At 57.3% G+C, this 24,960-nt stretch overlaps 2 protein-coding genes across 12 annotated transcripts in view; one reads left to right on the top strand and one right to left on the bottom strand.

Annotated features, from left to right (window-relative positions):
* Window positions 1–10,919, top strand: part of CAMK2B (calcium/calmodulin dependent protein kinase II beta) — an 84,663-nt gene extending 73,744 nt beyond the window's left edge. For 2 of the 8 annotated variants that reach the window (XM_036990935.2, XM_036990939.2), the window contains 8 exons: window positions 137–177; window positions 295–366; window positions 1,535–1,579; window positions 2,505–2,553; window positions 8,655–8,730; window positions 8,831–8,925; window positions 9,031–9,265; window positions 9,412–10,919. In XM_036990935.2, coding sequence (XP_036846830.1) covers window positions 137–177; window positions 295–366; window positions 1,535–1,579; window positions 2,505–2,553; window positions 8,655–8,730; window positions 8,831–8,925; window positions 9,031–9,263 — 611 coding nt within the window. In that variant the 3' untranslated portion in view covers window positions 9,264–9,265; window positions 9,412–10,919. Of the gene's footprint in view, window positions 1–136; window positions 178–294; window positions 367–1,534; window positions 1,580–2,504; window positions 2,554–3,592; window positions 3,904–4,010; window positions 4,096–4,136; window positions 4,882–4,978; window positions 5,093–8,654; window positions 8,731–8,830; window positions 8,926–9,030; window positions 9,266–9,411 lie in introns of those variants that run through there. The other 6 variants (XM_036990940.2, XM_036990937.2, XM_073239208.1 and 3 more) reach the window with 5 other exon arrangements.
* YKT6 (YKT6 v-SNARE homolog) lies at window positions 10,751–22,551 on the bottom strand. Of its 4 annotated transcripts, XR_012132485.1 has the most exons (8): window positions 22,265–22,543; window positions 19,891–19,973; window positions 18,218–18,318; window positions 17,246–17,350; window positions 16,899–16,964; window positions 15,006–15,107; window positions 14,283–14,436; window positions 10,751–10,889 (listed from the first exon to the last, which is right to left on the bottom strand). XR_012132485.1 is itself a non-coding variant. In XM_073239209.1 (7 exons), exons 1-7 carry the CDS (start codon window positions 22,366–22,368, stop codon window positions 10,839–10,841), a joined length of 612 nt encoding a protein of 203 aa, XP_073095310.1. In that variant the 5' UTR covers window positions 22,369–22,546; the 3' UTR covers window positions 10,755–10,838. The 4 variants fall into 4 exon arrangements, 3 of the variants coding, with proteins under 3 accessions (XP_073095310.1, XP_073095311.1, XP_017510776.1); XM_073239209.1 differs by lacking the exon at window positions 14,283–14,436 and having other exon boundaries at window positions 10,755–10,889; window positions 22,265–22,546; XM_017655287.3 differs by lacking the exon at window positions 10,751–10,889 and having other exon boundaries at window positions 14,173–14,436.
* Between the last annotated feature and the right edge of the window lie 2,409 nt (window positions 22,552–24,960).

A 24,960-nucleotide genomic window follows, 5' to 3' on the forward strand; every position in this document is an offset into this window, starting at 1 on the left:
GCCACCCCTGCCTCGGGTCCTGCTCTTGGGGAAGCCCAGCACCTTGCAGGCCTCCAAAGCCGCCTCATGCAGGGGGTGGGCTGTGGCAGCTGGGCTTGGGCCACTCACTCACAATGCCTGTTTCCTCCTGATGCAGCAGCCAAGAGTTTGCTCAACAAGAAAGCAGATGGAGCCAAGGTGAGGCACTGCCGGAGCCTGCAGCTCTGCCCCACATGAGGCCCTCCTGGAGCCAGGCCCAGGGAGCGGGGTGGCCCCCGTTCTCCCCTAAAACAGTGCCTCTTTCTGTCTCTGCAGCCCCAGACGAATAGCACCAAAAACAGTACAGCTGCCACCAGCCCCAAGGGGACACTTCCTCCGGCCGCCCTGGTACTGAGCCCCATAGCCCCTGCTCCCTGGCTCCTCACCCAGCCATGTGGCAGCCCACTGCTGGGAGGCTGGGTGAAGGTGGGGTCCAGCCTCCAGCCTGTCTTTGAGGATGATGCTTGGCCCCTCCAGGCCCTCTCGGGGCTGGGCTGGGAGCCCCTCTTGGGGGCAGGGATGGGACCTGCCTCCTGCTGTGCTCACTTGTGGGTTGGCAGCCAGAGACCTCCACGGGCCAGTGAGGCCCAGACCCAGTACCCATTGCGCCACCCTCAACTCCACTTGCAGCAGGCTGGCCCAGAGCCCCAGCTGGCTCTGCAAGGGGAGAGGCAGGCCAGGCAGCAGGGCCCCCACTGTGTGAGCTGGGGGCTTTGGCTTCTCCCCAGGAAGATGGGAGGCCTGGTCTTAGCTTCTGAGCCTGCCCAGTGATCTGGAGAGAGACCCAGAGCCCTTGGTGGTCTCCCTGGTGATGGCCTAGCAGCCTGCAGTGGGTGATGGAGAGGCACCTGAATGGCTGTGCGGGCCTGTGGCTTCCCAGAGAGGGGGGATGCAGGAGCTCCCTGCAGCGGAGTGTCAAGCAGACAGGAGTTCAGAGGGTCCTACTGGCTCTGGCCCTTGCCTGGGGGGTCCTATCCAGTGGAACCCCCAGCTGGCAATGCAGGCTGTAGCTGGCGGGTTCTGACCCTCCTCTCTCAGATGCCATGTGCCTATGGTGGCCCATGTAGAACAGCCCATCCCTAGAATTAGGGGCTTGTTGGTTCACTGAACACACTCTTGGTGTCCCAGCAGGACCCAGGCCCTGCTTCTGGGAACCTGCCCCAGATCCCTCATGGGAAGGTTGGGCTGGCCTTGTGGCCATCCAGCTCTTGGGGGTCGGGCTGGCCCAGGAGGGGAGGGTTTCACACGCTGGTCTCACAGCCATCCCCATCTTGGACTCCATCCATCTCATGTGTCCCCCTGGCTCCCACCACAGGCAGGGGCCTGGGCACCAAAGGGTGGTGAGGGCTTCCTGGCGCTGTCCCCTGTGGGTAGGGCCTGCATGCCTGGCAGATAGCTGCCCTGTCCTTGCTCCCCTGCTCTGCTCCTGCTGTCACCTCTGCTCTTGGTGCCTGGCACTGTGGCTGGGCGGGCTGGGTGCCCTCTGCTCACTGCCTCTGTGCATCCTTCTCCTCAGGAGCCTCAGACCACCGTCATTCATAACCCCGTGGATGGAGTCAAGGTACTGGTGTGCCCAGCCACCTCTTGGGAGCTTCTGCTCAGGCAGGACGCAGACCCCAGCCTGGGACATCTGGGACGTTGACGCTGGGAAGCATTAGTGCCAGGTTGGGGGTGGGGCAGGAGTGCAGTAACCCCTCCTCAGAAAGGACAGAGCCCCACCTTTAAGCCTGCGGGCAGCTGCCCTTGGAGGCTCAGTTGTACCAAGGCCACCACAAACTTGGAAGCTGGGCTCCCAATGTCGAGAGCATGTCCACTTCTCTGGACCCTCCTAGCTGCCTTATGTGCTCTCCACCCTTACCTGGCCATGGCCAGGCCCACACGGCAGCTGAGTGTAGGGCCTACGTGGGCTAGGCAGGGGGCACAGGCCCCCAGGACCTGCCTACTGCTCGCCCTGCTGGCACCCACTCCTGTGTGCTCTGGCCTCAGTTCCCGTCCCATTGGCGGCGTACCCTGGGGCAGGGAAGGGGCTGGCTCCCTGGACTGGTGCGCGGATGGCTGGGCAGCTGAGCCATTTCTAGGAGCCCTCACTCCACCCAGGCCTGCAGCCAGACTGCCACTGGGCCTGGGCTCCTAAAAGAATCCCCACAGCCTAGCCACTGGCCACAACTAGGGACCAACCCAGACTTCATTGGCCAGAGGGATCTTGGGGACCTATTAAGATTCCTTCTGAGGAACAAGTAGGCCTCTTTGGAGCTTTGCAGTGGGTTGGAGACACCAGGCGCCTTGGGATTTCAAAAGCCCACTTTCCTCTCTTGTTAGTGTTGTCTGAGCACGTCTTTCCACTGTCCTGTCTTGTGGGGAGAAGGCGAAGTCAGGGCCCTTGCCTCTGGGGATGTGGGTGGCTTGGCCCTTGGGGTGACCCCTGTGGTTTCCAGGGCTGGGGCCTCCCAGGCTCTGCCTTGATGCACTACCCCTTGTGTCCCCAGGAGTCGTCTGATAGCACCCACACCACCATAGAGGATGAAGATACCAAAGGTACGTGCCATTCCTGGTGGCCATGGCAGCAGGCCACCCCTGTGCAGGCCTGTGTCTGGGAGTGGGGATGAAGAGGCTGGCGCCTACCTCGGGGTGTGTCTGGCCACAGTCCCACTGGAGCACTGACAGCCGGTGTCCAAGTGGCTGTTGGGCTGGCTCTGGGAGCCAAGTGCCCAGTCCCCTGTGGGGACTGAGTTCGTGGTTGAATTAGTCTCTTAAAGTTCCTTGAACTTGGGACTCTGCCTGGCAGGTGTCTGACAAGGGGGTGCTCTGTCCACACTGAGTTGCTGGCCTGGCCCTTGCCCCATAGGGCCCCTCCTTGGTTCTCTGCTTTCTCAGCCTTCCCAAGGAGGCCTGGTGCCCCTTCACCCAGCCCCCCATGGGGCTGCCCGAGCTCCTGGCCACACACAGGGGTACACAAGGGCTGGAGTGTTGCCTGGGGGATGCGTGCGTGTCCTGAGCACTCCCACGCCCCAGAGCAGAGGTGAACACAGGGCTTTAGCCCCTGGACACTCCCGTGCCTCCCCTGACACAGGCCAGAGCCACCAGCACGGGGGCCACCCACACCACTCTGAGCCCTGGTGGTGTGGCTCTGCCTGCACTGGGGCTGTGTGGGAGACTGAGATGGCTGAGCCTGCAGGGCCTGTGGGAGAGGACCCGCCTGCCAGCCCAGCCTCACCGAACTCCGACGTCCCCATGGGTGGCTGGGCAAGGGTGGGAGGACATTGCTGGGTCTGGCTGGCGAGGGTGGGAGGACACCTGAGTGGCCTTGTCAGCCAGCCAGGCAGGTGCCTCAAGCACGGTCAGATGCTGAAAGACCCCAGTGGGCACACACTCATGCCTGCTCACACCCAGCCTGCCTAGCCTTGATGTGACCATGCAGCCCTGGGCTTGCACAGAGCTGATGCCAGCCCAGGAGGCCCCAACTCCGTGTGGTCTCAGGGTGGCCTGGAGCTGTCGTCAGCGTGGGGCTCTCCAGCTCAACCCCCTTGTCCTGTCCTGCCCCATCTTCCATTCATGTCTTGTCTGTCCGCCCTAGTCGCCAGGGTCCCTGACATCCTGAGTTCCATGAGGAGGGGTTGGGGGACCCCAGAAGCAGAAGGCCTCCCACCCTACCTGGCTCCGGCTCCTAGTACCCCCCGCCTACCCTGTGTGAGTAGTCGGGCCCCTGCTGCTGCGAGGGTTCCCTCCAAGGCCTGAAGCCTCTTAGGAGTGCTCCACAGCCAAGGGCCAGCTGAGCTTGGGCTCCAGCTGGTGCCCCTCCAGTCCCCCATCCGTGTGGGCCTCTTCACTGGCTTATGGGGGCTGCCCGGCCCACCGTCCTGCTCTGGCTCCTGGCTCAGGCCTCCCTCCAGCCTCAGTCCGGGGGCTTTTTGCTGCAGATACAGGCCCTGAGTGGGAGCCAGGGGCCTTGCAGTGCTCCTCCTGCCCACGTCACTTCATGGGTCTGCCTATGTCTGCCCCGGCCCCCGGAATCTCTGACATCCAGAGCTCCGTGAGGGGCTCAGGGACCCCAGAAGCTGAGGGACCCCCATCCACCCAGTGTAAGTAGTACCCCCAGGCCTGCTGCCTCTGCTGAGCAGGCCCTGGCCTTGCTCCCCATCTCGCTCAGGCATCACACTGACTTCAGGGGGCCCCACACCAAGCAAGTGCCCAGCCAGGGTCTGGGGAGCTTCAGACAAGGAGCTGTTCCAGAGAGCCTGCCCGCCCACCTTGGGCCTCCCTGGTGCGCCTTCCATTCGGTCCTTCAGCCCTGCAAGCGCTTCCAGGCCTCGCCATACTGAGCTGCTTCCCTCCCCTGGGGGCCAGGAGCCATGCAGCTTCCCACCTGGATAGGCAGGGGCAGGTGCCCACCACCTGGGGAACCCAGGTCCCCCACCCCTGACCCTCTGTCCTCCCTGTCCCCCCAGGTACTTCCAACTCACTCTGTGCCCCATGCCCCACAATCTCCCTCTGTCTTCCACATCCCCAAATCCCTCTCTCCTTCTCTGTCCTCCTAGGTACCCCATCCCCTCTGTCCCCCCATCCCCATCCCCCATTCCTCCTGTGCCCCCTACCCTCCATGTCCTCCATCCCCTCTGTTACTCCAACACCCCTCTGTTCTTCATGTCCCTCCATCCCCCATGTCCCCCATCTCCCCAAATCCCTCATGCCTTCTCTGTCCTCCCAACACCCCAGGTCCCATGTCCCCCGGTGTCCCACCTCCTCCACATACTTCTCCAATCCCCATTCCCGCATGACACCCTATGTCCCCTCATGACCCCTTTACCCCTCTGATTGGCTCATCAGCCCATAGGTTCTCTCTCATGCATGACCCCGTGCCTGCCCCCACCTGCCCCCAGCCTGCCTGTGCTCCCCCACCTACCCTGTACCCCCACCTGCCCCCCACCTGTCTCATGTTCACGTCTCGTCTGTTCCGCCCTAGCCCCCAGGATCTCTGACACCCTGAACATGGTGAGGAGGGGTTTGGGGACTCCGGAAGCCCAGGGCCCCTGCCCCTGCCTGTCTCCGGCACCCCCAGGCCCCCTGCCTGCCCCCTGTAAGTAGCACCATGAGGCCCTTCTGGCTGTTCTGGGAGCCCAGGGGGTGTTGAGACCCGACGGCAGTGTGCTGCCCCTTGCTCTGGGAAGGGACCAGCCTGGGGGCCAAAAAAGGCGCTGGGGGACTTGGGTGTGCAGATGCCCAGTGTGAACACATGGGGAGAGAACCAGAGGTGTCCGCAGAGTGGGAGGCTGGTCCTCCCCACCATGAGTTTCTGCTATGGAGGCGACCAGGTGTGGCGGAGGGCGGCAGTGGCGAGGCAGCAGGGTTGAGTCTGGGGTCAAGCCCTGCCCTGGGGTTGAGGGTGCAGGAGCAATTCTCTCACATGGTGGTGCTTGGGGTGGGAGAGCAGAAAAACCTAGTCTGCGGTGGCCTGCACTGGGCAGCGCTGCCTACAGGGCAGGGAACAGCCGGCTGCTCCAGCCCGCCTGCCACCTGCCCTTCAGTATCGCTTACAGGGATGGATGACACCCCAGGGCTGCAGGGTGCGGGGAACACAGGCAGGGGTGGCACTGAGGTGCACTGGAGACGCTGCAGCAGGGCCTGGCATGGCGGGGGAGTGGCTGGGTAAGTTCTTGGGGCGCTGCCTTGTGCCCATCCCTGGCAGCCAGGCCTGGGCCCAGGGTAGGGCAGGGGGTGCAGCCTGCAGGCTCAAGGACCCAGGAGGGCATGGGCAGCTCCTGCCTTAGCCCACGGGTGAGGAAAGTGTGGAGGCCTCTGGGGATGGGAGGACAGTTGCAAGACAGACCAGGGTCCTGCTGGTGAGGGCACAGGTGTACAGTGGGGCTGTGGGTGGCCAGAACCCCGTATGTCTTGACTGAGGGTAGAGGCCTCCGTGTCACCATCTCCTAGACACTCATGGCCCCTGGCTTCACAGATGAAGCTGAGGCTTGTAGACAGGGTGAGTGTTCCCAAGGGGGCCACATGCAATGAGACCGTGAGCTCCTAGAACAGGCCTGTGGTGGGCACTGGGTGCCCAGGCTAACCTTGGGGGCTGCAACACAGGCCCATCCCTTTAGGAGTCTGCCCTGAGCTTGACTGGGGAGGTAGAGACCATGGGTGATAGGATGGCGGAGCGTGCTGGGGCTGAGGGCAAGGGTGCTCCCTGCCTGGCTCCCCTGTAGAGTGGGGTCCTTGTTTCTGCACATGCCCTCCCAAGACCCCAGTCTCCTGGTTCCTTGTGCTGGGGAGTCTGCAGGTGAAGGCCTGGTTGGGTCAACCAGAAGGGAGCTGGCTCAGCAAGCCTCAGGGGCTCTGTGCTTGAGCTGCGTGTCTCCACGCTCCGACTCTGGGACCAGGGTTGCCTCTGCTAGGCTGGAGGGCTAACCAGTGAGCTGCCCTGGGTGGGCGATGGGACCCCTGCTTTCCCAGGAGTGTGCCTGCCAGCTGTCGTAGTGTGTAGATGGGTTGGAGCTCGCTGGCTGGGGCCACGACCCCATAGTCACTCAGCATCACTTCATTAAGTGGAAGTCACTCACCACAGCTAGGGCGACAATGCAGTCAGTCCCTGGAGACAAAACAGAAGGCACTTGTTCCATGGCAAGGCTATCAGCTGAGGGCATGTGGCATAGGGGCAGCCTGTGCCCTCAGTGAAGAAGGTGAGGTGGGGTCAAGACCTGTGGACCCGCTCAGACTGCCCCTTGGCTCCTGGGGCCAGTAGTAAATCCAGGCAGGAGTCGGGGCTTCCAGGGGGCCGCAGGAAGGAGGTGAGGTCCTGGTGAGCTGTGGCCCTGGGGGAGGTGTCGGGAGCTGGGCTGCACTGGGGTTAGTGGAGCCTGAAGCTGGAGGCCACCTCCACAAAGGGAACGGTAAACGGGAGGGTGTGGATGAGGTCCCCAGGGAGAACAGGCACTCAGAGCTGGGAACTACCCAGGCAGAAAACGGAGAGGAGGGTGGGATGAGGGCAGTCCCTGAGAGGAGAGAGCCTGGCCAGGTGGTGCGGGGGGCGGGGGCGGCCCACAGGCAGGGCACTGCCTGGGTCAGGATGGGCTTGGATGCTGCTGAAGCCCCCCAGGTGTGTGTGGGGTGCCTGGGACAAACCCTGAGAGTTCCACAAGACACAGGAACTGGACCAGAGCAGAAGTGCATCTGGGTCTGGAGTGAGGACCTTCTCAGGACAGGGGAAGCCTGCACACGCCTGTGGGCCCACCCTTCCATGTATCACCCACATGCATGCATGCACCCAACCCCTCAGGTGTCTTGAGCCCCTCTGCTGTCACTGTCCAGTCTGTGCGAGGCAACCCAGGCTCCCGGTGTGCAGAGAGCAACGTCCTGCACATGGACTCGGTCCACCTTCCAAGTGGATATCTGGACGGGAGACCCTGGCAGCCAGCAGTGCTTGCAGGAGGGGGTGCTGGCAGGGCTACAGAGGCCGTGGGCATGAGTTTAAAGTACCAGGGGCACCCTTCCTAGACTCAGTAGTCATGCCATGGGAATTCAGTTCAAGGATCAGCTCACGGTGCTCCACTCTCAGCAGCCCTGGCTGCTGTAGTGTGAAGGGCCTGGTTGCCTGTGGCTGTGCAGAGCTGGTCTCAGCGCACTGCTAGGGAGTGGAGACAGCCATGGGGGCCACACACAGGCAGGAGTAGCAGGTATGGCCAGGACCCAGCAAGGATCTGGTGCAGAGCTCCCAGGAGCTGCCTGGTGCACCAAGCCTGGGCTCTGCCACCAGCACGTCACTGCTATAGAAACCACATGTCCTGTGTGTGCATGCACATGTGCATCAGTGTGCACATCTCTGCCCAGAGTGGTTGAAAACCTTGTTGGACGGGACTCTCCAGGGAGCATGAGAAGGAACGTTTCAGGGGAGCATGTGCCAGGGTCATTCAGGTGTCCTTTCTCAAACTGTCTGAAGCTGCTATGAATGTTGTACAGATTTGAATCAGCAATTCTGTTTCTTTCATCTCTTTAAAATACTCTGCATGACAATAAACTACTTAAAGAGACAGTGGGGGTCCCCAGGCAAGCACCCTGGGGGTTGGCCTGTCCACAGCAGAGGCCAAGTGGGCATGGCCTGGAAGAGGCTGGAGGCACGGACTGAAGGGCTGGCATGTAGGTGGGACTGCACCCAGGCAGAGACAGAGACGGCTGGAAGCCATCTGGCAGCCCAGGGCTTCTGGAGAAGAAGGCATGAGCCTACAGGTTCTGCTCTCCACTTGGCCTGGACCCCCGCACCCTGCAGCCCCCGAGGCCCTCCCTGCTTCACACACCAGTCCTTACCAGGTTCCCCTGAAGAGTTGGACACGGGAAGGACCACGAGAGCAACAGCCAGGAAGGCTGGTCACAGGGTCACAGCTGCAGGGCCCAGGGCAGGCTGGGCCTGGCTTTCTGCATCTTGCAGACGTTCTGTACCATGGCTGAGGTATTTTGGTTATTTAGAGATGTTTTATTTCAGACAGACAGGAGGTCACTGGACCTGGAAACATGGCCGCCCTTGGCAGCCTTAGGTTTGGGGCCAGCTCCAGGCTTCAGGGACCCTCCTGGAGAGGAGAGGCAGTAGGGCTGAGGGCTGGGCTGCTTGGGGTGGGCCTCGGGTCACTGGGTGAGCCCTGTCTCCACAGCACGGAAGCAGGAGGTCATCAAGATCACAGAGCAGCTCATTGAGGCGGTCAACAACGGTGATTTCGAGGCCTACGCGTGAGTCGGGCAGCCGAGTGGCTCTTTGCCGCTGCACAGGGAGCAGGGAGATAGGAAGGGTGGGCACAGAGGGCCCTGCTTACCTGTGTCTGCCCCTCAGGAAGATCTGCGACCCAGGTCTGACCTCCTTTGAGCCTGAAGCTCTGGGCAACCTGGTGGAAGGGATGGATTTCCACAGATTCTACTTTGAGAACTGTGAGTGGAGCAGTGGGTCAGGCTGGGGCACCCTGGGAGGAGGTGCTGGGTGGGGGCACAGGGGCAGCACAGTGCCAAGCCCTCTGCCTACTCGCCTGCCTGCAGTGCTGGCCAAGAATAGCAAGCCCATCCACACGACCATCTTGAACCCCCATGTGCACGTCATTGGCGAGGATGCAGCCTGCATTGCCTACATCCGCCTCACACAGTACATGGATGGGCAGGGCCGGCCCCGTACCAGCCAGTCCGAGGAGACCCGTGTGTGGCATCGCCGTGACGGCAAGTGGCAGAACGTGCACTTCCACTGCTCGGGCGCACCCGTGGCCCCACTGCAGTGAAGGTGAGCGCCTGCACCGCGGGAGGGGCCATGTGGGGCCGTGGGGGCTGTGGGGACCCCAGTGGCTCCTGGGCGTAAAGGCTGGCAGCCTTGCAGGCCCGCCATCGGACAACGCACTGGGGCAGCTGACCCGCCTCGCACCGTTTCAGGCTGCGGCCACTCTGCGGGACTGACTTGCGTCTGGAGCCCGGCCGCCCCCCAGTGCACGGCCTGCTGTCGCATGTTTGTGTCTGCCTCGTTCCTCCCCTGGTGCCCGTGTCTGCAGAAAACCAAGACCAGATGTGATTTCTTTTTAAAAACAAGATGACAACAATCCCCAAAAAATTGATGTGGACTGATATGGAAACAAAGGAAAACACTGTAAAAATCACTGGCTTCGGTGGGGCTTCAAACCAACTGGCTACTCCTCATCCAAGCCCCGTGTGTCTGTCTGCCTGGCCTCCGAGGACAGCTGGCCAGGCCATTAACATGTACACAGGAGGCTGTTCCCAGACAGCGTGCATCAGCTGGCACCTGCCCCCAGACACCGCATCCTCCCTGCCTGCCTGGCTTGAGTCAGGAGTGTTAGGCGTCATCTGAGGCGGTGGGCAGGAAGGTGGAGCCTGAGCGTGGCTGTCCTGTTGTCCCCCACTTCCCATTCCTTCTCCTCCTCCCCTGCTCAGGGTCGCACAACCCAGCATGGATGATGGGTGCAGAGGCCAGGCCACCCAGGGGTATGACAAGCCATCCAGGCAGCCCCAAGGACCCAGGGTGCTGGGCTTGGTGGGGATGTGACACAGGAAGGAGCAGGCTGGGGGCAGGGCAGCGTCCCAGGCCCCCAGGCTGAGGCAGGGTCCAGGCAGGTGTTGGAGAGGCCCGTGCTTCTGGAGTCTGGGCCAGGAGCAGGCAGGGCAGAGAGGACCCCACCAGGCCTCTCAGAGGCTACAGTGTGTTACAGGGACCCCAAAGTGGGGAGAAGGCGGGCTGGGCTTACCTTGAGGTCCCCCAGCATGCTGGGGCATGGGAATCCAGCACTGAGAGCCAAGGGCGGTTGGCTGGGGGTGGCCTGCTGCGTTATGGTTTGGGGGTGGTTGGCAGCTGAGATCACAGAGGTACAGGCCCCCCACCCCAACACCTGCCTTCTTCAATTCATGTGTTCAACAAAGATTTATGTTGCTCCACAAATTGAGCCAAGGGAGGGACAGAGTGGGGGGCAGGACACAGGATGCTGACCTCCAACAGGGACTGTCCATTGACATGCTCAGAGTGGGATCCCCTGCCTGTCCTTGGGTGAGCTCAGGACAGCTGCTCTCACCTATGGACACAGGGTGACATCTGTCAATGCCCCCGGCCTTGGGCAGCACAGGGCTGGCCATGGACTTCATGTGGCCTGGCCACATCACCTCCTGGGGCTTCTGCCCTCCCCGTCACCTGTTACCTCCAGGAAGCTGCCTGTTCGGGATAATCTGGGGACTTTTTCTGGGGTGGGGTTCTTTTGCATGACCCCTCATGAGCGTGCCACACTATCCCAGCTCCAGTCCATGGGGTGGTGGTGTCGGCAGGCCTTTCCTCTTCTTTTTGCTGGGTTTCATTGTCTTTACTTTCTGAGCCTTGTAAGTGTACAAAAATTTTGTTCTGTCTCGGGAAACTGCAAATAAAAGAGAAACAGGACAAAACACTTGCAGGGTAGCGGGCGCTTTTGCTGGGTCCCTGCTGCCCTGGCCACGCCACTGGTCCCTCCTCAGAGCTGGCCCTGGCTGCAGAGGCCCCAGGCTAGAACTTCTCGAGCCCATCTGAAGTGGAGGCTCACCAAGGGTCTTCTGTGGCCTCTGCTGGCCCCAAGCCCCAACACCCCCACCTCTCCAGGGCTCTAAATATGAGCTAGGAAGACCATTTTGTGTGGGAAGAGGACTGCCCCGTGGAGTCTTCCTCTGCCCAGCCATTCTACATGCATGTGGTGCTCAGCAGTGCCCAGATGCCCACACGCTAGGACACCAGCTGTGCAGACAACCCAAGGGTCAGCATGCAGCTGACACCAATGTCAGTCTTGGGAGAGTGGATGTACCAGGACCAGGAGATGCTCCCCAAGGAGCTCGCATTGGCGCCCCTGAGGTCTTGGGGATGGGAGGACGCCAGGTCCAGTGACCCCGTGGTGCCTGGGCTGGGGAAAGGGAGGGTGCGAGGGCCCAGGGTTGGCACAGGCAGGTGCCCCTGCCCCCGACAAACAGCAAATCTTTTCTCAGCAACCCCTGCCAAGGTGTTTCCTGTCTTTGGGTTCTGTGTGCACCTGGCCTCTTCCTCCAAAGGAACATGTCACCCAGCTGCCCACTGTACCCCTGCAGCGTGGGACACACCTGCTGGGGCCTCCTCTGGGCACACCCACCTTTGGGCCGTGCCAGCCGAATTAGTGACTGCGGGGCTGCAGTCTGGTGGGGCAAGGTCAGCTGTGGCCCACCTGTGCTCTGCTGGCCTTCCTCCCTCCCAGACAGACCTTGGCAGCCCTGCCAGTTCCCCAGACTCGCTCCACCTGGAGATGGGCAGTCTACCCCCCACACCTGATTCCCCAGGCCCTGCTGCTGCGTGTCAGTACTCATGCCTGTGCTCTTGAAGCCCTAGACACCCCACAGGTCCAAAGGACTTCTGATAGGGACCTCAAGGCCTTGTTGGACCATCTCAGTCCCAACCACTTGGGACAGGGTGGCCTCCCCTCCTGCCTCAGCATCTGGGTGCAGACACCTTCCCATGGGCCAGGAGGCCCTCAGTCAAGCTTCTTGGATCCTTGTGGGCTACACCTGCCAGGTGATCTCAGATGTGACAGGAGGGTGGGTTGTGCCAGGGAGTACCATGGTGGGGCTGAGAGCTGGTGTGGAGAATCTAGGACAGACTGGGAGCAGAGAGTCTGCACAGTATCTAGGGCTCCGCTCCCTATGGGCTGTAATCCAAGGAGCCTTTCCAGGCCAGGCCTCCCTACAGGCATACCTGCCCCACCCCCAATGTGGATCCTGAGGCAACTAGGATGTCGACCCTGTACCCGCACGTGGGGGCAGGATGCAGCAAGCAGCACTGAGCCTGCTGCTGGCTTGGCACTATAGTGGAGGCAAGTCAGAGGAGCCTCTGCTTTTAAACAGTACCTGCTTTGGGTAAAGCTCCCTGGCCCTTGGGCAGCCCTGGGGCCTAGCAGGAAAAGCCAGCATACTTGGTGCAGCCAGAAATACTGTTTGCTTCTGCCCTCAACAGTCCCAAGTCAGGCTGAAAGCAAGGCCCCAGGCCAACAATGAAGCAGGCTGCAAAATCTTTGCAAATCTTCGAATGACCAGCCACCGTGGTCCCTCTCTAAACTAGGACCAGCTTAGGTCCAGGGAAGTAGAGGTGGCACCCCACACCTGCAGAGCCTGGCTCCCAGCTCCTGAGCAGCTTCCACCTGTGCAGCCTGGCCTGTGGCCCTAGGGATGCTTCCCAGGAGTTTCCTGGTTGTAGTGGACCAGGACATGGGATTCACAGCCAGGCTTGTCTACCCCAGAGCTCCCTCACAGTTTGTGCTAAGAATGTCTAAGGAAGATTACAGCTTGGGCCTGGAGGTTAAGGCAGATGCTGCCTTCCCTGGACAGCACTGCCCCAAGATCCTGCATCCTCCTCAACCTGCAGGTGGAAGGGGCCCTGCAGCTCTAACAAAGCACAGGGACCACTATAGAATTTCAAGACAGGTTTATGCAGATAGGGGCCTCTCCACAGAACACAGAAGTTATGCAGTAGTTATTAAAACAGGCTGTTTGCCAAATGACTTAACATCAGACCACACCAGGACCTGGGTTCACCAGTGCCCCCCACCCCCCACCCTTCCTCCAAAGCAGGTGGCAGGCCAGGCAGACAGCAACAGGTTCCTATGGGAGGTGCGGCTGCTCCAGGCCCAGTGTATGGACTGGAGCTGTGCCTTGCAGGGCATCTGTGGCAGTGGAGACTCTCAAGGCAGTAGGTGGCCAAGGTCCTCTGGCCAGCATAGTGCCCAAGGGAAAAGTGCAGCTGGAGGCTAGCCTGCTAGGTGGGTCCTCAAAAGCTACACAGACCGTACTTTCTGGTCCCGGCGAGGAAATTCAGGGCCACTGGCACTTCTATCAAGGCAGGGAGGCCTCCCAGGTAGAGCAGGAGCTGGCATGCTCTGGGAAGGACCCTCATAACGAGGCCACACTGGCTGATGCCATGCCAGCAGGGGCTTATGTGGGAAGCAGGGGCCAAGGGCATCTAGAGTTTGTTTTCAGGAGGAGGCAGTCTGGGACGTGGCAGTGACGCCCAAAGGCCCAGGACCTCCCGGGCATCACTGTGTGCTGATTCCAGACCGGCCTTGAGGCTATAGGGCCTGTAGTGTCCTGCTGGAGGCCTGGCTCGGGGCAGTGGCTCAGACCACAGTGGGGCTGGGAGTCCCTGGGCTGGCTGGCCCCTTCTCTGGTGCTGTTATAGTGGCCAGGGAAAGGCCACTTGCTGAGACAGGCCCCAGGTGCTGCTGAGTTGGTCATGGTGCCTGCAGCCAATGAAAACAGGTTCAAGATCACGGCTGGGATCCAGCTATTCATAGCCAAGCTACGAGTCAACAAGCACCCCCACTCTCTTCAAACACTCCCAGGCACCTCTGTGGGACTTACTAGGATTAAGCCCTGCCCTCAAGCAGGAGGCCAACCTCTGCAAATGCCTTAGAATCTGTGGAGCCCAGTGAGGTGCCCTGCTCAGCCCCTCCACTGTGGCCCAGCAGCAGATTTTCCATCTCCCCTGGGACTGAGCTCAGGCTCACCTGCCCAGCCCTGTAAGCAGGGAGCACCCTGCTCACTGGTATGTTAACAGTCAGTGTACAGATAAAACCCAAAGGCATACAGAGAACCCAGGGCTGGCTCCAAGCCCTAGGGCCTTCCCAGAGGGTTAGAGATGAGCCCTTCAACATCTACATGACTCATGGAGTTTATGTTTTCAATTGGCCCAAAAATACACTTTTGGGAGCCTCAAATTATCTTTTCAAAACTTTCGCTAGACACGTGCATGTGACCGTCCCCACCCCGGGTCCTTCCAGGAGCGGGAGGAGTCTGCTGCTCGGCTCCGGCTCTGCCTCTCCAGGGACTGCAGCACTGCCATGAATAAGGTGGTGGGTCAGCGCAGGGCCTCTGCAGGCTGCCTCACATGATCGCACAGCACGAGTTTTGTTTCCGGGCCTTGAAAGAGACAAAGTGTTTCTGAGGGGGGGCGGCACTGACCACACCCAGCAGGGGGGACGCGGCAGCTCTGCTGGGGGCGCCAGGCCCAGAGCCCTACAACTGGCAGAGGAACTGGAGCCACAACAGAGATAGCCGGCCTGCCCTCGGTGGCCCCAGGAAGCAGAGAAGCAGTTTACCCCCATATTCTCTGCCCACTCACTAGGGTCCTGCCAGGGAGTGAAGCTACTGCTGGCAGAGCACCTACTACCCTACTCTGCCCTATGCCTGCAGGCCTCACAGTGGGGGTCTTCGGGGAACAGAGAGCCCCACGTGGCTTACAGGGCCCCTGCTCCCTGTGCCCAGGCCCAGCCAGGCTCACAAAAGTGCCCGTTGCAGCTGAGGCAAGGGGGTGGTTCCGTCAGAGAGCAGCACACTGCTCCAACAGGGTGGGGACCCAGGCCTGCAGGCGCAAGCGTGGTGTAGCAAGGCCTCCACTTGATTTCGCTTGGACACCCACCGAAGGAACTTGCTACTGCTCGGGCGCTGCAGGACAACCTCAGGGGCCCTGAGCAGTGGCCAGCACTCACCGTCTTATAGAAGGCTTTTGACTGTGTCCCCAGCACTTCCGATTTGGACACAAGGTCGTCCAGCTTCTCACCCCGCTCCAGCAAAGACTCCATGGTGTTGTGCTACAGAAAGGTAGAGTCCAGGTGAGCTGCCTTGCGCCCCTTGGAAAAGTCGGTCTTGGGAACACACTCCTGTGGCACCCCCCACATCCCCCAGCATCGAGACTTGGTGCCCCAGACCTGGGAAAGGAACAGGCCTCAGCGACCTTCAGTGGAACCTGGAAAGTCCTAATGGTGACAGAGAGTACTTCCCAAAAATTTTACCACAGCAGACTAAGATTGGTAGCCCAGGAGAAATCCTAGTCTGTCCCATGGGACAGAAAGACCCTGCTTCCCTGAAGAGGAACTGTCATTACTGCAAGTTTTGCAAGAGCGTCCATGCCCTTGGGGGGGCGACGAGCCACAGAAACCCTTTCTGCCACGGGGAGGGGAAGGCTCCCAGAAGAGCCCACAGCCCCTGCCAGGGACATCAGGAAGTGGGGCTTGCTCCTAGCCCAGGCGGCCATTGCTGGAGCTGCTCCAAGGCCTCCCGAGGGCCCTTGGGGGCTGGTAACAAACCCTAAGTGTGCACACAGGGCAGCAGTGAGGAGCCCCCAGAAACGCCCTGATCTCCATGAAGCAGAGCAGCTCAGGTTTCCACCACAAGTAGACCAAGACACAGGGAAGGAGAAAGGCAGGGCAACTGAATCTGGATTTCACCACTGCAGCCAGACAGCGCTGGGAGTCAACCCATCTGCTCTGCAGTGGAGGCCCGGCTCTGCAGCGCTCAGACTCAGACCCTGGAGCATAATAAGCAGGGCTTAGGAAACGCACAGACACGTGTGATACAGACACCTGAAGGCTCTCCCACCTTTCCTTCCAGAGCCACCCGAACTTGCTGCACACCCACATTTATAGCCCCTGGGGTGCTTTATGGAATGCAGTCCCATGCTCCATCCCAGACCAAACCCAGCCCCAAGATGCTGTTGTGCAAGAAGGCCAAGTGAGCTCTGGCAGGCTTGTATTTGGGACAGGCTTTTCTGGGCTTTCTATTTGCTTCTTAGGGTCTGTTAATTGCTGGTCTCTGGGAAAGCTAGGTATTGCCCTATGAGTAAGGAGGCAAAAGCAAGGACACGGTCCCGATCCTGCGAGCTCACACACACTAATCAGACCATGTGAAGAAGTGGTGACGGTGCAGTGACACTCAGAATATGTGTGGTGTTCTGGTACTTGGAAGTACCTGGGAGAGTTAATCGAGGGGCACTTGTGTGGAAGGCAGGCAGAAAAGGGTATCAGAGGGGATGGGGTCCTGAGACCATATCATGGAGCAGACCTAAGGGCCAGCTAAGCAGGAGAGTGACAGAGAATGGCTCACGCCTGGTGGACAGACTGGAAGCAGGAAGCCAGGGCCATCAGAGGCAGTGCCTACAAGGACCAAACCTGAAGCCATAGTGGATGCTGCTTGAGTGCCTGAGGCAGCTCAGAGCTTGAAAAAATAGAAGAAAATAGTCTGCAGAGCTGTTATGAGTCAGGAGATTTATACAATGCAGGTTTCCTACTCCTCCAAAATGGCCTGACATGTTGGCCTGTGCTCAGTCTGCACCCCGAGGCCAGAGCGTCCAGTGAGGCACCTGCTGGGCTATGGGACAAAGGCAGGCAGCAGGGTGGGAGAGGCAAGGCCACCAAACTCAGGCAGGGAGTGGGCAGGGCACCTGTGTACAGCAGGTGCCGCTGCTCGGTGGGGGCTGTGCGGCGAGCCTGGCTGTGAGCCACTGAAGCAGGAGAGTCGGCAACACTACTTCCAGAGAGTGGCGGTAACAAGCACCGACCACGTGCCTGACGGCTGGCAGCCCCTGCCATCCCGCTCCCACTCACCAGGATGATCTTGGTCTCATCAAGTTCAGCCTGCACCTTACTCATGGGGTCAGCTTCTCGGGGGTTCTACAAAAGAGCCCAGAACAAGAGCAACATCAGGAGTGGAGGGCTCCCTGGAAATAAAATTCAAAACTAAGCGGCAAATCAACAACCACGATGGAAAAGCAAACATCTTCCTAGGAGCATAGGCTCTGGGTCTCAATGTGGGTCCCTGCATTTTCCAAATGGCCATCAACCTCAAGGCTGTCAGGAAACTACCCAGAGCCACAACCATCAGGGCCACTGGCACTGCCACCACCTGTGGTCCTGGGCCACAAAGTCTCCACATGGGGTTTGTTACACCCTACCTGGTACACACTGAGGTGCCCATCCAGGGCTGTGTATTGGATGGTAGCAGGAGATCCAACTGGCCACTCTGTCCTGCTGATCTGCTTAGAGAACTCATCTAGTACCTGCAAGATAAAGGAGCTCAACACCACCCCACTTGCACTTGCCGGTGCCCATGGCTCTCTCTTGACCCAAGAGCCTTGCTGGCAAGAGGCTCTCAAGACCCAGGAAGCAGGGAGGAGGGCAGCTAATGGCAGGGGAAAGCCAGGCCCACTTTTCCCCAACCTACATACTCAGGGAATTAACAACCAAGTAGGCCCGGCCTGAGATGAACCTCATTGTGAATGACCAAAGTTATTAGAATTTGAACTACAGATTTCCATTTTCACATTATGATTTCCAGGAAAAAAGGTACTAGCCCTTTAATTTTCCAAAACAATTCTTCAGAAAGGGTATCAAGGCCTTTGGACTTAAACTCCACCAGATTTCATGTGCTTGTACATGCATTAGTGCTTGGGGGACTAGAGGCCAATGTCTCTGAGCAGCTTATAATTAGCATCATGTAAGAAACTGAAGTGTGTGGCTGTGCTGAGCCCTATCATGGGACAGGACCCACACTGTGGAAGGGACCCCCATCACTGCAGGATGAGAAACTCCCTGAACAGAAGCACAGAGGTGGGGAGGACCCTGTGCATGCAGGGATGACCTGGTGGAGGGGAGGTGGGTCACAGGTCAAAGCATAGAATCTGAGGTGGTTCAGAGGAACTGAAAGCCATGGCTACAGCGGGTAGAGGCGGGACAAGGGCCAACCAGAGGAGCAGCAGGGGTGAGGACACAGCCATGGCTGCTTGGGGGCTGGAAAGGGAAGCCACTGTCTCTTGGCTCAGAGTGAGGAGCAAAGTTGAAAGTGTTGACTTTGGAAACGCTGTTTCATCTCTCATGCCTCAGGCCCCGTCCACACCTGTCTGTCCAAGTCCAAACTGCAAACCCACCTTCTCCAGCAAGGTGAAAGCCACCCGGGACGGGTATTCACTGTCAGCAATGACCACTCCTGCAAGACCGTCATTCCGCACACAGACATGGCACAGGTATTCTAAGGAGAGACAGGCACACAGCTGGCGGTGGGGAACCTTAGACACGTTCACCCCCAAACTGAAGCGCCACACCACAAGTTGGGCCTGCAGGACTTGGAGCACAGCTCCGCATGCTCACAGCACATGTGGGACTACTGCTGGTTTGGCCCCACATCCGCTTCAGGACAAATGCATGCCCAGAGGCCCAGGGCGCAAAGCCTGGGTCTAAAGGAGCCACCACCACTGGGGCAGAGGACAACCCCAGTGCACAGGTGTGGGTGGCTCTTCCTTGGGAGCTGCAACTCTCAGAGGCTCCATTCTGCTCCCAACTGAGGGGGCCCTGGACGAGTCACACAGCCTCCACTTCCTAAAAGCCATGCAAGTGTGGCCCCAAATCAGGAAACCACCTCTTGGAGCCTCTGGCTTCCTCACTAAAGCAACCCTGGCCTGCTTGTTTTGTGGTGGGCCATAGGTAGACTGGGTGGGAAGAAGAGAGGAGAGAAAGCCCATCTAGGAAAAAATTAGCCCCCACTGGCTGTGCAGTGTTATTGTGCTGAAATTATCAAAAGTATAGTCTGTACAAGGGCTTCTGCAAAAAATTCACAATCCACAAGATTGTTTTGTCATTTTGAAAGGATTCAGAGATGAAACATCAACCATATTTCCAAACTAAAAGGAACAAAAGGATTATAGCTGACAAATAAGAACCTTCTTGTCCATAACACTGTCACCTGGAAGATGCTAATGTCAAACAAGGAAAACAAAGAGGAGAGGGAGAGACAGTAAGCCCCTAAAATCAGATCATCACCAACACTCTCCAGACTTGATATTCCCATGTAAGTAAGATTCAAACATGGGGCTACACACTCCACGGAATCTGAGAAGCTGGGATGGTGTGTGAGGATATGTCTTTAAAGTCACAATGTCGGGAAGGCAGATGCAGTCTGAGGAGAACTGAGGATAAATTTTCATGATTCAATTTCACTTCTGGGACATTTACGATACAGGGACCCCACATAGTACATACACCTTTGACATCACCTGCATGTAACTGATGGTTACATGATGGATACAGTATCTCCACATCACATGACCCAAGGCCAGCACAACATGCATTGGCCCTTGTTTCTGCTTGATGAAGTTCACAGACACCTTTCCTAATCTGTATAACATATGCCTCTAAAATAAATGCTTAAAAATTCTTACAGGAAACCTGAATTATGAAGAAGAAAAAATAATGGTCAAGAGGAAAATACTGAGTTTTCAGAATCCTGGTCAAAAATCTAAGGAACACAGGATGCAGCATTACCATAACAGGGCTGGGAATCCTTGGGAGATGTCTAGGACTCTGAGGGAGAAAGAGAAGATACAATATGAAGGCCACTTCTGCTCCAAGAGAGTGGGACCCTAATCTTGAGTGAGTCTAAGCTTTGGGGGTGATTTTAACCAGGCAGCTTAGACACCCATGGCGGGCGGGCAGAGTTTTGTGTAAACAGGAAGAAGAGGGAAGAGAGTACAAGCTGGCAGAGGAGTGGGGTCTCCGCTGAGGCAGCAGCTTGGCCAGTACATTTGCCATTGGTAGGTCCTCTTACCTTGTTCTTTGACAGAAGCTCTGCTGCCCTTCGCCGAGCGCTCCACAATCAGTTGACTTGTGAAGGTCATGAATTCCTGAACACTAAGAAACATAACACATAACATGTTACCTATCCCTGTCATTTGTCCCCAACATAATGGAAAGTGACCTCTAAGCTTATACACGAAGGAGACACTGTATCTCTGTTTCATTCCCTTCCCTCCCAACCCTGGTGACAAACAACGAACATGGAGTGAACACATACACTCATGAGAAAGCATCACAGCCATTTGGACATGTTTGCCACCTAGCTCTCCCCAACAGCCAGCTTCCAGATGTTGATGGGTGATGATTAGTTTAACATTTTGGTCAGAGTATGATTGGGACAGGCCGGCTCCTGTTCCCAAGATCCCACAACTTCCAAGGAACATAACAAAAACTGCACTGGAAAAAACCCAGTGGCAACAACTGTTTGGCAGACACATAACCAGTCACAGCTGCTGCCACACATGCACACCGCAATGCAGTGCGAGCCTACAGGATGCCAGCTCTGGCAGAGCACAGGCCTAAGTCTGTTGGGCTCAGCCATGGTACGAGCTCAAAACACTTTTTAAGGAATGGAGAGGAATTGTCATCCAAGACAAGAAAATGGAAAATGTCTTGTGCCAAGCCTGAGGAGGAAGAGGAGATTCACGGGACCAACAGAGAGATGTGCCCAGAACGGTCAAAGGTGACCGCAGTCCAGCCAGAAGAACAGGGGCCAACACGAGGCCTCCAACTAGGAATGCCATATAAAGGGCCATCAGGGCAGAATCTTGTGAGTCCACAGTTGGGCTCCAGGTTTGTAAACCTCTGAAACTGCAATTATAAGACACGGAAGAGTGAAGACCCTTGACTCGCAAGTGGACTCTCCCAGCTGGGGCCCCTGCTCCACCAGTTATGAGACTATGATCTCAGGCCCTGGGCCTCAACTACATAGCCGAGATATGTGACAGTTAAGTGAGCTAACATATGTGAGGCAGCAGCACAATGCACAACATCACTCGCTATCATCTTGTGAGAGAGATGTGATCACAAAAATTCCTTAAAGAGGCTTCTGAATGAGGGCATCCCTGCAGTAAAGTCAGGAGAGAGAGTTCAGGGCAGGCCTGTAGTATGTGATGAGCCGCATTCACTGTGAGAACCTGCACACAAGGGTCTGAAAGGCCAGGAAACCACTTGTAGGTTCTAAGCTTGAAGCCTGGTAATTGTGAGGCAGGAAGGACAGATGTGAGGAGACCTCATGAGAGAAACAGTGAGTTCAGCTGGAATGCGTGTTGTTTCAGGAGATGCTAGCAGAGATGTTCCTTAGTACTGCGCTGTGTTTCCATTGAGACTGGTATGGACATCTCAAACCTGAGGACCCTCAGTGTATACACGAGCAGAGGGAGCCACATAGACACTGAAAGGCCCATCACAGAAAGGCAACAACACAGAGCAGAGTGACCATGATAAAGAAAGCTAAGTACCAAGAAGGTATTTCAAGAAGGACCCAGAGAAGCAGAACATCTCAGAAGAAACAAGTTGTTTTAGATGCTGCCAGCAGCCCCCCTCAACAAGAACAAACAGGGGCACCGCAGCAGGGAAAACGGTTCAGATGGCAGATCCCCCCAGACTGGGAGCCGGGGTGCCCAGACACTGACTGTGCTGGGTTTTTCTCGTTCTGTGCCTGAGTCACCCCATCTCTTTCACAAACGGGCTGGGAGAACCTGCAGTACTTGTACACCTCGCAATTACAGGGCCCCAGAAATGTTTAAAAGCTTCTAAGCCCCACAGTCAAATGCTTCCTTCAAATCTTCAGTGCAGAAATCTTTTGTACCACTACAGCCTAACAATAAAGCGAATACGACCTGGGCTTGAGTCCTGGCTGGTTCTGGCATAAATGATTTGGGGCCTTGGGGACTTCACCCATGAAAGGGAGAGCACGCCAATCTCTCTCAATGAATGGCTGGAAAGCCCCACGAGACACTACAAACGTGGCTCTCAAGGTATGGCACCTCACTGCCTGGGTCACAATCATGGAATGGGAGGTATTGTTTAAAATACAGATTTCTGGCCCTCAATCTGCTAGTGAGATTATCTGGGCATGAACCTGGGGAGTGTGCACTTCTTCAAAGTCCACTTATACTTTTTATACTACAGAAATTTGAAAAACACTCAATACGTAAGAATTGCTCAAGTCTTTTTACGAGAGAAAACGGATTCGCTGCGGATGGCCGAGCCTCGGGCCTCCGCAGACACCCCCGCCCGACCCAGGCATCCCGCGACTCGGACCGAGGACCTCCCCAACCCAGGCCCCAGGACTCCACAGGCCCTCCCCCGCCCCCGGGGACCTCCCCTCCCGGGCCGCTCACCTGGACCTCTGGAAGAAGCTGAAGGAGGACACGTCGTACGCGGCTTTGAGAAGCACTACCTTGGGCTCGCCTTTGTAGAGGACGCTGAGGCTATACAACTTCATGGTGCCACCGCGGGTCTGCCTCGCAAGAAGCGGCGCGAACACCGCCCCTCCGGACCGCCGCCCGCTGCTGACGGATCGGACCGGCTTCTTCCTCCAGGCTCGGTGTCCACTTCCGGTTCCGGCCGAGGGCCGCAGCCCGAGACCTAGCGAAGAGTTTTCCTGCCCTGGATGCAGAAAGTGCAGCCGGAAATACGCACGCTGGGCATAAGGTGGGGTGCAGCGCATGCGTGTGCGCCATGCCGCGCCCCTCCGGGCAGCCCCACCCCCTCGCCTGCCTGCCTACCTGGCCGCTTTGTCTTCACTGCGCCCTAGACCTAGAGCAGCACCTAGCCAGTCCTTTGGACACGGTACTGGAGGGACCTTGATCTCTGGGCGAACAGCCTTCCTGGAAGGTGTTTTGTAAATCCTCCTGCAGGGATGTGAGCGCGTGTGTAGCTGGGGAGAGGAAATCCCAGGGCAAAATACCTCTAAAACCGAAATCAGTCAAAAGGAGAAATAAAGTTTAAAACCCGTTTATTGCTTACAAACTGCGTTCCGGGGCCATCTTTTTCCTGCTCAGGCAGAAGCAAACTAGACCTCCCCTCAACCTCTCAGGTTCAGATAAGCCCTCAGGCCCCCAGGTAATTACCCATTGATATGGAGATGACCTACTTCTCTACACCTCCTAGGAACGCCTGTTGATATGCAGATGCACTAAAGTCAGACGAGATATTCTGGAAATACTACAATTTTACCCACAGGCCACCCCTCCAGAAATCTCGCCTTACAATCTACTCATTCCCCCTGGGCAAGAAAACTGGAGCACTGTGACCAGACTAATGACTACAATAGCAACAGCAATAAAATCATGATAATCATCAAGCCGGACCATTCACATAGGTTCAAAGTCTTAGGCAGATTAAGTCTATAGCTCGTCCATTCCATAGGCAGGCAGTAGCTGAGGGTCCAGAGCAATTATCACGGAGCAGCTGCAGCCAGGGGGCGCATTCAGGCCACAAGGACTGTAGGAGAAAATAACCTTAAGGGTGATAAGATACATGTTTTAATGACATCAGCATAGGCAAATCCTGTCCATCAGCTAGGATACATGCAAGAGAGTAGTCCTGTGATACAACAGTGTCAGGAATGGGATCTCATTCTGGTCTAGTATACCAGACTTTCACAGCCTCCCTGTGGGAGTTACAGATGGGTCAATATAGGGCTACGGGAGGTACATGCACTTGCCATAAAGATAGAACAAAACTTCCATGTAAGATGCTCTTACCTTCTGTGTGTTTTGGGTACACCACCATGATCTTTGGGGGCCACTCTGCTGTTACTCCAGGAACACACAGGAGGCCACCATCCAGGCCTTTTCTCCCAAGGTGCCAGAAGGTACTGGTCCATGTGTTGAAATGCCCGGGGCCAGGTCCATTTAACAGTGTCTCCAGGGTTTAATGCAGTAGGGGTTGGCAGCAGGATGTTGCTCTGCTGGCCATCCTGGCTTTGATAACTTCTTTGATTTGCACATACAGTTGTATAGGAGTGGCAGCAAGGTGTGTTAGCATATCCACAGGGCTCAAAGCTCCTTTACGTGGTTTCTCATTCAAATGCTGTAGCACTGTCCAAAGGCGAACTGACCAGCCCCATAGACTATTGGTGTCTAACTTCAGGCCAGATTTCAACAAACCATTGTCCCTCTCTATCATGCCTGCCACAGTAAGGCCATATGGTACATGAAACTTCTACTTCATTCCTAATTGCTGTAACCATCCTTTAACGCATGTCCAGTAAAGTGGGTGCCTTGATCGCTCTCAATCACCTACAGCCAAACATAGGCTGCAAAGAGATGCTCTGGGCCCCTCTTGCTGGTTTGCTGATCTGCACAATGTGCAGGAAAAGCAATCAGTAGTCCAGTTGCCATGTCCACACAAGTCATGGCATAATGATATCCTTCTGTTATGGGCAGAGGCCCAATATAGTCTATCTGCCACCTGATAAGCGGTATAGGCCATCTTACTATTGTCCCATGTTGCTGCAAGACTTGGTATAAGTCCTTCTTAGAGCACACAAGGCACTCCTGCCCGGCTCAGCTGATTTCTTCAGCCCCACCAACGGGCTACAGCTCACATTGTCTTTTGCCCCGCATGCAAAAAATGCTGATGTAGCCATTGGGCCACATCAGAGGCAGGCTTTCCTTCAAGCCAACGCACCTGAGCCAATGTGTCAGCTTTATCATTCCCTGGGGATACCAAAGGCAATGGCCAGTCACATGATATACAGTAACATTCAGTCTGACCAGAGGCCCATAGGTCTTGCCACAACTCTTACCCCCAAAGGGGCTGGTGACCAACCATCCATTTGGCCTGGTACCATGTTGGTAGCCAAGGGTCAAGCCCCGATAGATGGCCCAGCTGTCAGCACAGACAACTATGAGGGAAGGCTCCTGGGTGATCACAAGCCATACTGCCTGCAACTCAGCCCATTGACTGCTTTTCCCTTCTCTGTCCTCCATCCATATTGTCTCAGTCTTAGGATGGAAAGCCACAGCCCTCCCCTTCGGGGGCTGACCACAGCTGGAGTCGTCTGTATACCAAGCATCTTCAGGTATAG

This window comes from Manis javanica, chromosome 6 (genome assembly GCF_040802235.1).
Source record: "Manis javanica isolate MJ-LG chromosome 6, MJ_LKY, whole genome shotgun sequence".
NCBI classification, from domain to species: Eukaryota; Metazoa; Chordata; class Mammalia; order Pholidota; family Manidae; genus Manis; species Manis javanica.